Source organism: Gadus macrocephalus, chromosome 15 (assembly GCF_031168955.1).
Source record: "Gadus macrocephalus chromosome 15, ASM3116895v1".
Classification (NCBI taxonomy): Eukaryota; Metazoa; Chordata; class Actinopteri; order Gadiformes; family Gadidae; genus Gadus; species Gadus macrocephalus.
In genome coordinates, this window is record NC_082396.1 from 7,112,516 (window position 1) to 7,125,317 (window position 12,802).

General features: G+C 54.0%; 2 protein-coding genes across 8 annotated transcripts in view; both read right to left on the minus strand.

Annotated features, from left to right (window-relative positions):
- Positions 1 to 664: 664 nt before the first annotated feature.
- On the minus strand, positions 665 to 5,328 carry LOC132473326 (myosin light chain kinase, smooth muscle-like). Of its 7 annotated transcripts, none has more exons than XM_060073400.1 (4): positions 5,028 to 5,328; positions 4,309 to 4,894; positions 1,883 to 3,030; positions 665 to 1,774 (listed from the first exon to the last, which is right to left on the minus strand). In XM_060073400.1, exons 2-4 carry the CDS (start codon positions 4,408 to 4,410, stop codon positions 1,576 to 1,578), a joined length of 1,449 nt encoding a protein of 482 aa, XP_059929383.1. In that variant the 5' UTR covers positions 4,411 to 4,894; positions 5,028 to 5,328; the 3' UTR covers positions 665 to 1,575. The 7 variants fall into 7 exon arrangements, with proteins under 7 accessions (XP_059929383.1, XP_059929377.1, XP_059929380.1 ...); XM_060073394.1 differs by having other exon boundaries at positions 4,937 to 5,328; XM_060073397.1 differs by having other exon boundaries at positions 4,309 to 4,681; positions 4,805 to 5,328.
- Positions 5,329 to 6,258: 930 nt separating this feature from the next.
- arfgef3 (ARFGEF family member 3) overlaps positions 6,259 to 12,802 on the minus strand; it is a gene marked incomplete at its 5' end in the record, with an annotated part of 15,535 nt that continues 8,991 nt past the window's right edge. The window contains 11 exon segments of the mRNA XM_060073840.1: positions 6,259 to 6,799; positions 7,337 to 7,715; positions 7,878 to 8,230; positions 8,565 to 8,666; positions 9,091 to 9,262; positions 9,437 to 9,637; positions 10,276 to 10,394; positions 10,626 to 10,751; positions 11,659 to 11,757; positions 12,153 to 12,265; positions 12,664 to 12,802. The exon segment at positions 12,664 to 12,802 is cut by the window's right edge and continues 38 nt beyond it. Of these exon segments, the coding sequence (XP_059929823.1) occupies positions 6,608 to 6,799; positions 7,337 to 7,715; positions 7,878 to 8,230; positions 8,565 to 8,666; positions 9,091 to 9,262; positions 9,437 to 9,637; positions 10,276 to 10,394; positions 10,626 to 10,751; positions 11,659 to 11,757; positions 12,153 to 12,265; positions 12,664 to 12,802 (1,995 nt within the window).

Sequence of the window (12,802 nt, forward strand, 5' to 3'; positions counted from 1 at the left end):
CCGTCCCAGTGTACCAGGTCCCAGTATTACCAGCGCTCTGTCGCACTAGAAAGAGAGTAGAGCCATCATATCATGGTCCTGTCAGGTCCTACCCCCCCGGTCTCACTCCTCACCCCCCCGGTCTCACTCCTCACCCCCCCCGGTCTCACTCCTCACCCCCCCCGGTCTCACTCCTCATCCCCCCCCGGTCTCACTCCTCATCCCCCCGGTCTCACTCCTCACCCCCCCGGTCTCACTCCTCATCCCCCCCGGTCTCACTCCTCACCCCCCCCCCGGTCTCACTCCTCACCCCCCCGGTCTCACTCCTCACCCCCCCCGGTCTCACTCCTCACCCCCCCCCCCCGGTCTCACTCCTCACCCCCCCCGGTCTCACTCCTCATCCCCCCGGTCTCACTCCTCACCCCCCCCGGTCTCACTCCTCATCCCCCCGGTCTCACTCCTCACCCCCCCCGGTCTCACTCCTCACCCCCCCCCCCCGGTCTCACTCCTCACCCCCCCCGGTCTCACTCCTCACCCCCCCCCGGTCTCTCTCCTCAATCCCCCGCTCTCACTCCTCACCCCCGGTCTCACTCCTCACCCCCCCCCCCGGTCTCACTCCTCACCCCCGGTTTCTCTCCTCACCCCCCCGCTCTCACTCCCCCGTGTCACAAAAGGAGGGAGAGGATTCGAGGCCAAATCCTTTAATACTTTAACACTGACTTCCATGTTACGGATCTACATAAAACATATATATATATATATATCATTTACAATTCCACATCATAGAATATAAGTCAATAAACGACACAAGTCGTTCAGCATGAAGTCCATAGTACCTTCATGGCTATTATAAAGTATAATAAGGTATTTTAACACATAACAAAGTATAATAAGGTATTTAACACATCACAAAGAATGTTAAGGTATTTTGTTATTTCATTTATTTTGCTGTTGCTTTTATCCGTAGCGACTTACAATGAGTGCCTTCAACCATGAAGGTTCAATATCAACAGAATCCACTTGTAGGGCTAGATATGAGACCTCAGGGTTCACTATAGAATCAAGACCTCAGGGTTCACTATAGAATCAAGACCTCAGGGTTCACTATAGAATCAAGACCTCAGGGTTCACTATAGAATCAAGACCTCAGGGTTCACTATAGAATCAAGACCTCAGGGTTCACTATAGAATCAAGACCTCAGGGTTCACTATAGAATCAAGACCTCAGGGTTCACTATAGATCAAGACCTCATGGTTCACTATAGAATCAAGACCTCAGGGTTCACTATAGAATCAAGACCTCAGGGTTCACTATATAAACAATACCTCAGGGTTCACTATAGAAACAAGACTTCAGGGTTCACTATAGAAACAAGACGTCAGGGTTCACTATAGAAAGAAGACTTCAGGGTTCACTATATGAACAAGACCTCAGGGTTCACTATAGAATCAAGACTTCACACTACTACATTAGGTAATAGTATTACTGCAGTAGTACTGTAGTAGTTGATAGTAGTACTGCAATAGGTAAAAGTAGTACTGCAGTAGTTCTGTAGTAGGTGATATTAGAACTGTAGTAGTACTGCAGTACTATTATCACATCTTCTCATCCTGCTGCATTCCACTGTTTGCCCCGGTCAGGTCTAACGAGGTACCCAGGCCTCCAGAGTTCTCAAGGTCTTTTGGGGTTTCAAGGTCTCTGGAGGTCTCAAGGTCTCTCCAGGTCTCCAGGTCTCTGGGGGTCTCAAGGTCTCCCCAGGTCTCCAGGTCTCTGGAGGTCTCAATGTCTCCCAAGGTCTCCAGGTCTCTGGGGATCTCAAGGCCTCCCAAGGTCTCAAGGTCTCCCAAGGTCTCCAGTTCTCTGGGGCTCTCCATGAGTTTTGGATTCTCCAGGTCTCTGGAGGTCTCCAGGACTCTGGGGGTCTCTAGTGGAGTCTCCAGGTCTCTGGGGGTCTCCATGAGTCTTGGATTCATGGATTCTCCAGGTCTCTGGAGAGACCTGGAGTATTTGGGAGTCTCCAGGTCTCTTGAGGCCTGGAGCTCTTTGGGGCTCTCTAGGTATTTGGGGATCTCCAGGACTCTCCAGGTCTCCAGGTCTCTGGGGGTCTCTAGATCTTTGGGGGACTCCAGATATTTGGGGCTCTCTAGGCATTTGGGGATCTCCAGGTCTCTCCAGGTCTCCAGGTCTCTGGGGGTCTCTAGATCTTTTGGGGACTCCAGGTCTTTGGGGGTCTCAAGGATTCTTGGTGTCTCCATGTCTCCCAGGGTCTCAATGTATCTTGGGGTCTCCTGGTGTCTGGGGTTCTCCATTAGTCTTGGATTCTCCAGGTCTCTGGAGGTCTCCAGGACTCTGGGGCTCTCAAGGACTCTGGGGGTCTCCAGTGAGGTCGTCAGGTCTCTTGAGGCCTGGAATTCTTTGGGGCTATCCAGGTCTTTGGGGGTCTCTGGGTCTTTGGGGGTCTCCAGGACTTTGGGGGGCTCCAGGCCCCTCGGGGTTTCCAGGTCTTTGGGGGTCTCCAGGATTCCAGGGATCTCCAGGTCTTTTGAGGCCTGGAACTCTTTTGGGCTCTCCGGGTCTCTGGGGGTCTCCAGGTCTTTAGCCCCCCCCCAGGCCCCCAGGGACCTGCGGGAGCTCCGGGTGCTGGCAGCTCTGGCGAGCCGTGTGAGGGTGTGTTGGTAGGGGGAGGGGAGGTAGACCATGAGGAAGACCCCGTCGGCCGGGTCCTGCTCCTCCGAGCTGGCGCTGGAGGAGCGCCAGCGCCGGCTGTTGCTGCGGCGGCAGGAGGAGAGCAGCTCGCGGCTCCTCTCCGGGTCTCTCAGGTCCTCCAGGGTCTCCAGGACCTCCAGGACCTCGGGGTCCTCCAGGTCCTCCAGGTCCTCCAGGGCGATCACGTTGGCCAGCAGGCCCGGCTTCCTGCCCCCGGCCCGCCGCCGCCGACAAGCCAGCAGCCCCAGCACCCCCCCCAGGAGGAGAAGCAAGGCCGCCGTCGCCGTGACCACCGAGACAACGGACAGCTTGCCGAGGCGGGACTCCCCCGGACTGGTCTGGTCCTAGAGGGGTAAAGAGACGTAGTTACTACTATGTCACCTCTAGTTACTACTACGTCTCCTCTAGTTCCTACTACATCACCTCTAGTTACAAGGTCACCTCTAGTTACTACTACATCACCCCTATTTACTACTACGTCTCCTCTAGTAACTACTACATTACCTCTAGTTACTACGTCAACTCTAGTAACTACGTCACCTATAGTTTCTACATCAACTCTAGTTACTACGTCACCTCTATTTACTACTACTTCTCCTCTAGTAACTATTACATCTCCGCTAGTTAATACATCACTTCTAGTTAAAACGTCACCTCTAGTTACTTCTACATCAACCCTAGTTTCTAGATCACCTCTGGTTTCCACGTCAACTCTAGTTAGTACGTCTCCTCCCTGGAGCCTGGAGACCTCCTCTCCTCTCTCATGTTTCTAGGTTAAACATTGAGGCTCGGCGACGTCCGAAACGATTAGCTTATGTGATAGCCATCTTGGTCTAGAGCGGGTGACGTCATCACGCTCGAGCCTCAACATAAGTCAATGCAACCAACTGGAAATATACGAAGAGGGTGAATTAATCTGTTGATTCTGCAAAAAGTATAAATGATATCGATCAAAATCAAAGTGTGTTGATTTTTTAAATGATTGAACAAAGTTAAAGCAGTAGAGCAGTACTATAGTGCAGTAGGCCTACGGTAGAATAGCAGTACTATAGTGCAGTAGGCCTATGGTGGGAGAGCAGTACTATAGTGCAGTAGGCCTACGGTAGGAGAGCAGTAGGCCTATGGTGGGAGAGCAGTACTATAGTGCAGTAGGCTTACGGTAGGAGAGCAGTAGGCCTATGGTGGGAGACCAGTACTATAGTGCAGTAGGCCTACGGTAGGAGAGCAGTAGGCCTATGGTGGGAGACCAGTACTATAGTGCAGTAGGCTTACGGTAGGAGAGCAGTAGGCCTACGGTAGAATAGCAGTACTATAGTGCAGTAGGCCTACGGTAGGAGAGCAGTACTATAGTGCAGTAGGCCTACGGTAGGAGAGCCATACTATAGTGCAGTAGGCCTACGGTAGGAGACCAGTACTATAGTGCAGTAGGCCTACGGTAGGAGAGCAGTACTATAGTGCAGTAGGCCTACGGTAGGAGAGCCATACTATAGTGCAGTAGGCCTACAGTAGGAGAGCAGTACTATACTGCATTAGTACTAGGCCTACGGTAGGGTTGCAGTACTATAGTGCATTAGGCCTACGGCAGGAAAGCAGTAGGCCTACGCGAGGGTTGCAGTACTCACAGGCAGCCGCTCCGTTGGGGGCGGGGGGCCGGGGGACCACTCCAGAGAGTCTCGCTCCGCCGGACCGAACTTCATCCAGCTGCTGTCGAGTAACACGCCCATTACACCACCCGATACTAGTGCTGCTACGTCAGGCACCAGCTGCTGCGTCAGACACCAGCGCTACTCCATCAGACACCAGCTCTACTCCGTCAGACACCAGCTCTACTCCGTCAGACACCAGCTCTACTCCATCAGACACCACCAGCTCTACTCCGTCAGACACCAGCTCTACTCAGTCAGACACCAGCTCTACTCCGTCAGACACCAGCTCTACTCCTTCAGACACCAGCTCTACTCCATCAGACACCAGCTCTACTCCATCAGACACCAGCTCTACTCCATCAGACACCAGCTCTACTCCATCAGACACCAGCTCTACTCCGTCAGACACCAGCTCTACTCCATCAGACACCAGCTCTACTCCATCAGACACCAGCTCTACTCCATCAGACACCAGCTCTACTCCATCAGAGAGCAGCTCTACTCCGTCAGACACCACCAGCTCTACTCCATCAGACACCAGCTCTACTCCATCAGACACCAGCTCTACTCCATCAGAGAGCAGCTCTACTCCGTCAGACACCACCAGCTCTACTCCATCAGACACCACCAGCTCTACTCCATCAGACACCACCAGCTCTACACCAGCTCTACTCCAGCTCTACTCCTTCAGACACCAGCTCTACTCCTTCAGACACCAGCTCTACTCCATCAGACACCACCAGCTCTACTCCTTCAGACACCAGCTCTACTCCATCAGACACCACCAGCTCTACTCCGTCAGAGAGCAGCTCTACTCCGACGGACACCAGCTCTACTCCGTCAGACACCGGCGCCAGTGAGCGGTGGAGCAGGGGCAGTTCGCAGACCCCCTAGCCCCTCCCAGGGATTAACATCTGTCAGCCTCACACTACATGAGCTGCAACAGCTGCTGAAGCCGCTTTATGGGGAATTACATTCAGTTTATAAACCACTAATCTGGACTGGAACCTCCATCAGCTACAGGCTCCACCACAGAACCCGACACTACTGCTGGGACCTACAATACCTGAATAGAACCTGGAGAGAGAGAGGGGGGGAGAGGGAGGGGAGAGAGAGAGGGGGGAGACTGAGAGAGAGGGAAGGCGAGAAAGAGGGGGGGAGAGAGGGGGGGGGGGGGGAAGGGGGGAGATGGGAGATGGGGGGAAAGAGCAAGAAGGGAAAGAGAGAAAGGGGGAAGGGAGAGAGGGAGGGGGAGAGAGATGGAAAGATAGAGAAAGAGAAGGAATGAGAGAGATTAAAACGAGATAGGGGGAGACAGGGAGAAAGAGGGGGAGAGAGTAATGGGGAGAGGGAGTAAAGAGAGAAGGGGGAGAGATAGAGAGGGGGGAGAAAGAGAGAGTAAAGAGAGAAAGGGGGGAGAGAGGGAGAGAGAGGTAGACAGGAGGGAGAGAGAGAATGAGGGAGGGGTGAGGGAGGGGGAGAGTGTGTAGATAGATGCTGTTGTCAGTGTGGTCTAGATGTCGCGTGTTCTTAACAGCTCACAGTAAAAACCCAGTAAGCTGAAGATTAAACATCTTTTTGACTTCTGGAGGAGAGGAAGACAGACAGACAGACAGACAGACAGACAGACAGACAGACAGACAGACAGACAGACAGACAGACAGACAGACAGACAGACAGACAGACAGACAGACAAACAGTAAGACAGACAGACACTCAGACAGACAGACAGTTAGACAGACAGGCAGACAATTATGGTGCGTTCCAGGCAACCCGTAACCCGTTTTTTCACAACCTTCTACCCGTGAAAGTGCCCTGGAACGGCAGTAAAACCAGCAACGCACTAGCCGTGAACTCGTACCACAGACAGACAGACAGACAGACAGACAGACAGACAGACAGAAAGTGAGATAAAGGGACAGACAGTTTGTGAAGAGTTAATAGTTTAATCAGCATTGTATGAATACAGTTCAGATCATAAAGAGGACATATTCAGGAGGCCGAGCAGACAGACAGGCAGACCCACAGACACAGAGGGGTCAGACGGGTACACAGACAGGTAGAAAGCTGCCAGACAGTGATGACAGTGATGATGTCAATGGGGGAGATGATGTCATCAGCGGTGAGGATCTCATCGGGGGGGGATGATGTCATCAGCGGTGAGGATCTCATCGGGGGGGGATGATGTCATCAGGGATTGTGATGATGATGTCATCGGGGGGGGTGATGTCATCAGGCGGGGTTGGTGATGTCATCAGGCGGGGTGGTGATGTCATCAGGGGGTGATGTCGTAGAGCGTCCCCAGGCGCAGCAGCCAGGCCTGCAGCGCGGCGCGGAGGTGGGGGTCCTGGGCGCGGCCGGTCAGCCGGCTGAAGACGGGGTAGAAGAGGGGCTGCAGTGCCACGAAGGAGGAGTCCCCCAGCAGGAGGACCTGGCTGAGGACCGCCAGCACCATGTTGGTCCACGCCTGCAACACACCAGGATACTGACGTCAGGCACACCACACTATGCGCACACACACACACACACACACACACACACACACACACCCAGACACACACCCTCTCTGTCCCCCCCACCCACTCTCTCTCCCCCACCCTCTCCCTCTCTCCCTCCCTCACCCTCTCTCCCTCCCCCACCCTCTCTCTCCCCCACCTTCTCTCTCTCTCTCCCCCACCCTCTCTGTCCCCCCCACCCACTCTTTCTCCCCACCCTCTCTCTCTCTCCCTCCCCCACCCTCTCTCCCTCCCCCACGCTCTCTCTCTCCCCTACCCTCTCTCTCTCCCCGACCCTCTCTCTCCCTCCCCCACGCTCTCTCTCTCCCCTACCCTCTCTCTCCTTCATCCCCACCCTCTCTCTCCCACCCTTTCTCTCTCCCCCACACTCACTCTGTCTGTCTCTTTCTCCCCCAACCTCTCTCTCCCCACCCTCTCTCCCCCACCCTCTCCCTCTCTCCCCCACCCTCTCCCTCCTCTCTCCCCCACCCTCTCCCTCTCTCCCCCACCTGGGTCTGGGCCTGCTGGTCCCTCAGGGTGCTGCTGGAGCCGCTGGCCGTGGACCCCGACCGGGACCTCTCCGGCCTCAGGCCCTCGGAACCCACGCTCACAGAGTGTCTGAGGGGGGCGGGGTCTGGGGGGGCCCGCCGCTCCGGGGCCGCCATGAAGAGGTTGAGCCGGCCCTGCTGGCTCTGGCTCTGCCTCCTCAGCTTGTAGCCCTGCAGCAGACGGCTCAGACTGCGTTCACCCCCCAGACTCTCCCACCACTCCCTCCTCCCCTCCGCTTCCCCCCCAGGGAGCCTGGCCTCCGACCCCCCAGGGAGCCTGGCCTCCGACCCCCCAGGGAGCCTGGCCTCCGACCCCCCAGCCAGGGGGAGAACCGCCGAGCTGCAAGACACGGGGGGGAGACCGTGAGATACAGGCAGAGTGATACAGGCAGAGTGATACAGGTAGAGTGATACAGGGAGAGTGATACAGGTAGAGTGATACAGGTACAGTGATACAGGTAGAGTGATACAGGTACAGTGATACAGGTAGAGTGAGGGATACCTGACTCCTGGGCTGGGAGTGGGTGTGGTCTCTCCTGGGGAGCTGCTAGTTAGCTCCGCCCCCTGTCCCCTAAGCCCCTCCTCCTCTAGGGGCGTGCTCCTGCAGGAGGTGGGGGTGGAGGTCTCCGAGGGGAAGAGAGGGAGGAGCATGACTCCTCCCCGGGTCTCCACGCCTCCTCCCCCCTCCTGCTCCTGGTGGATGTGTGTGTAGCTGCTGCTGAGCTCCACACACAGCCGCTGCAGCCTGCACACAAGCCACGCCCACTCCGGCCCCCCCGCCCCCCCACTGGGGGAGGGAGCGGGCCGGGGGGGGGACCAGGCCGGCCGCCGGACACGCCCCCGCGGGGGGCTCACCTGGGGGGGAGGGGGGGGACAGTTAACGTCCACCCTAGGACGGTCTTTACCTAGGGGTGGGTGTGTAATATCACTTATCATGCAGGTCTGTATGGGCATGTTAGTTTGTTGAACCTGTTACATTATCAGTCTTTCTTCCCGAAATGTTTTGATCTTGTTCCCCTTCTTTAAAAAATTTTATCCAAATAAAAGCATTTAAATGTGTGTGTGTGTGTGTGTGTGTGTGTGTGTGTGTGTGTGTGTGTGTGTGTGTGTGTGTGTGTGTGTGTGTGTGTGTGTGTGTGTGTGTGTGTGTGTGTGTGTGTGTGTGTGTGTGTGTGTGTGTGTGTGTCACCTGTGCCGTCTCTTCAAAGATGTCTTCATCCTCAGAGGAATCAGATCCTGGCTGAGAGGAATCAGAGGTGACCTCCTCTTCCTCAAACACCATCTTCTTCACCTGAGAGAGAGAGAGAGAGAGAGAGAGAGAGAGAGAGAGAGAGAGAGAGAGAGAGAGAGAGAGAGAGAGAGAGAGAGAGAGAGAGAGAGAGAGAGAGAGATTCAGAATATCTAAATATATTTATTAGATTCATTTGATGCTACATGCTATCTGCTAGGTGATGCTACATGCTCTCTGCTAGGTGATGCTACATGCTGTCTGCTAGGTGATGCTACATTTGTATGCTAGGTGATGCTACATTTGTCTGCTCGGTGATGCTACATGCTGTCTGCTAGGTGATGCTACATGCTGTCTGCTAGGTGATGCTACATGCTGTCTGCTAGGTGATGCTAAGTGCTGTCTGCTAGGTGATGCTACGTGCTCTCTGCTAGGTGATGCTACATGCTGTCTGCTAGGTAATGCTACATGCTCCCTGCTAGGCTACCTGTTGCGCGGTCATGCCGTCGGCCTGGCTGAGCAGGGCGCACAGCAGCGTCTGGAAGTAGAGGTTGAAGCTCATGGCCGACTGGCGGTAGAGGTTGGCCGCGCCGCAGACCCCAGACACCCTCATGAGGAGGTACTTCAGACCCGGCCGCGCGTCAAAGTCACGCGCAGTCCTGGGACGGAAGGAGGACACGGATCAGAACCTCGTCCACGAGAACAGAGAACAGAACAGAGAACAGAAGAGAGAACAGAACAGAGAACAGAGAGTAGAGAACAGAGAACAGAACAGAGAACAGAGAGTAGAGAACAGAACAGAGAGAACAGAGAACAGAACAGAGAACCGTTACTTGTAGGACTCCCTCAGCAGGTCGAGGATGGTGGCCAGGTTGCTCATGGAGAGGTGGTGGAGGAAGCCCACGGGCCGCCGGGAGCCGAGGGTCCCAGGAGGGGCCCTGGGGGGAGCCCCCTCCTCCAGGAGGATGTCGTGGAGGTTCTGGAGGAGGACCTGGTGGGACAGCAGGCTCACCACGATGTCTCTGAATGGAACCCTGCAGGAACACACAGAGGGTCGGTTCTAGTCCCTCGGTCCACCCTCAGTAGGCTCTAGTCCTCAGTAGGCTCTAGTCCTCAGTAGGTTATAGTCCTCAGTAGGTTCTAGTCCTCAGTAGGTTCTAGTCCTCAGTAGGTTCTAGTCCTCAGTAGGCTCTAGTCCTCAGTAGGTTCTAGTCCCTCAGTCCAACCTCAGTAGGTTCTAGTCCTCAGTAGGTTCTAGTCCCTCAGTAGGTTCTAGTCCTCAGTACAACCTCAGTAGGTTCTGGTTTCAGTAGATTCCAGTCTCAGTAGGTTCTAGTCCCTCAGTCCAACATCAGGAGGTTCTAGTCCCAGTAGGTTCTAGTCCCTCACTAATTCTAGTCCCTCAATAGGTTCTAAAGTCTGTAGGTTCTAGATCAGAATACTTACCCAATTTTCCTTTGTGATGAGCAGCATGGAGGAGGAGACACCTGTCAATCATTTATCTTTATTGATGTCTGTGTGTCTGTGTGGGTCTCTGCTTGCGTCTGTCTGTCTGTCTGTCTGTCTGTCTGTCTGTCTGTCTGTCTGTCTGTCTGTCTGTCTGTCTGTCTGTCTGTCTGTCTGTCTGTCTGTCTGTCTGTCTGTCTGTCTGTCTGTCTGTCTGTCTGTGTACCTTCTCTGAGTGAGTCCGTCAGCAGGGAGCTCGATGATGAGGACGCAGGACTGAGCGTGCTCAAAGCCCTCCTTGTGATTGGGCGTTTTAGGAGAGCACTGAGAGTCCAGCAGAAACACCTGCGCACACAAACACACACACACACACACACACACACACACACACACACACACACACACACACACACACACACACACACACACACACACACACACACACACACACACACACACACACACTGTAGCAGTTCTTCTCTAGGCCTAGTGGTCTTATTGCTGTAGTAGTTCTGTTGTTCTAGTGGTAGTTGGAATATGAGTAGCGGTAGTACTGCAGTAGTACTGCAGTAGTACCTGCTGGGCCATGGCTCTGATCCTCCAGTACTCGGCCTCGGCGGAGGCGGAGTGCGTCGGCGCGGCGACCTTCACATCGCAGGCGTCTCCGGAGGCGCCGTCCGTCCTGAAGCACAGCAGCAGCTTCTAGAGACAGAGACACAGCCTTTATGACTGTCTAACCCCTACCTGCTCCTTAATGACCTGTCTCTGTACTGTCTAACCCCTACCTGGTCCTTAATGACCTGTCTCTGTACTGTCTAACCCCTACCTACTCCTTAATGACCTGTCTCTGTACTGTCTAACCCCTACCTGCTCCTTAATGACCTGTCTCTGTACTGTCTAACCCCTACCTGCTCCTTAATGACCTGTCTCTGTACTGTCTATCCCCTACCCGCTCCTTAATGACCTGTCTCTGTACTGTCTATCCCCTACCTGCTCCTTAATGACCTGTCTGTACTGTCTAACCCCTATCCGCTCCTCAATGACCTGTCTCTGTACTGTCTAACCCCTACCTGCTCCTTAATGACCTGTCTCTGTACTGTCTATCCCCTACCCGCTCCTTAATGACCTGTCTCTGTACTGTCTATCCCCTACCTGCTCCTTAATGACCTGTCTGTACTGTCTAACCCCTATCCGCTCCTTAATGACCTGTCTCTGTACTGTCTAACCCCTACCCGCTCCTTAATGACCTGCCTCTGTACTGTCCAACCCCTACCTGCTCCTTAATGACCTGTCTCTGTACTGTCTAACCCCTACCTGCTCCTTCATGACCTGCCTCTGTACTGTCTAACCCCTACCTGCTCCTTAGTGACCTGACTCTGTACTTTCTTACCCCTACCTGCTCCCTAATGACCTGTCTTTACCCAGTGAATGATCCCTGCTATCCATCCCTTTTCTACCCAGATCGCTCAAACTATTTAAAGTATTGTTTGCCCGAGTGTGTACCAGGTGTGTGTACCAGGTATGTATATCAAGTGTGTATCAGGTGTGTGTACCAGGTCATTTTTTACCTGGTGTGTGTACCAGGTGTGTGTACCAAGTGTGTGTGTACCTTGACAGGCTCAAGTGTGACTGAGAAGGCGTCTTGCAGGGCGCAACATGCCAGCCTCCACATCTCCTCGGTGAAGATCGGAGCGCCACTCACCACCACGTACCTGAGACCACAGAACAGCTCTATACACATAGATCTAGAGCCACACGTACCTGAGGCCACAGAACAGCTCTATACACATAGATCTAGAGCCACACGTACCTGCGGCCACAGAACAGGTCTATACACATAGATCTAGAGCCACACGTACCTGAGACCACAGAACAGCTCTATACACATAGATCTAGAGCCACACGTACCTGAGACCACAGAACAGCTCTATACACATAGATCTAGAGCCACACGTACCTGAGACCACAGAACAGCTCTATACATGAGTGAGTGAGTGAGTGAGTGAGTGAGTGAGTGAGTGAGTGAGTGAGTGAGTGAGTGAGTGAGTGAGTGAGTGAGTGAGTGAGTGAGTGAGTGAGTGAGTGAGTGAGTGAGTGAGTGAGGTACCTGATGCAGGAGCAGCCCACCCGTGAGATGGTCTCTGCAGGCTCGGAGACGCAGGAGACCAGCAGGGTCAGCAGGTCCTTCAGCATGACGTTCATCAGAGACTCATGGCCTACACACACACACACACACACACACACACACACACACACACACACACACACACACACACACACACACACACACACACACACACACACACACACACACACACACACACACACAGTGTGTGTGAAACACAGTGCAACACCGCCCACTAGAGACTAGTTACACATCTCCTAGGAGCCTGGTTCACTAACCCGTAGACTGTCACTAACCACTAAGAGAGGTTAACTATCACCATGACTAGTCCTTTACACTTAGAGAGGTTAACTAATCACCATGACTAGTCCTTTACACTTAGAGAGGTTAACTAACCAACAAGACTAGTCATTTACACTAAGAGAGTTTAACTAACCACCATGACTAGTCCTTTTCACTAAGGGAGGGTTGTTGTTGTGATCAACAGACCTGATTGGCTGAGGCTGGTCAGGTGATCCACCACCAGCTCGCATGATAGGCCGATGGCGTGTTTGAAGTTGCCACCGGCCGCGTCCCAGTAGGTGTGGTCGCCATGGCTACGCTGCAGCCACAGCGTCATCACAGGAAG

Coding starts and splice junctions, on each gene's coding strand:
- LOC132473326 (XM_060073400.1), bottom strand. CDS start 4,410: ATGGGCGTGTTACTCGACAGCAGCTGGATGAAGTTCGGTCCGGCGGAG. Junction 3,031..4,308: donor CCCCAACGGAGCGGCTGCCT/GTGAGTACTGCA, acceptor TTACCCCTCTAG/GACCAGACCAGTCCGGGGGA. Junction 1,775..1,882: donor ACCCCCAGAGTCCTGGAGAC/CTCCAGAGACCT, acceptor AGACCTGGAGAC/CTTGGGAGACATTGAGACCT.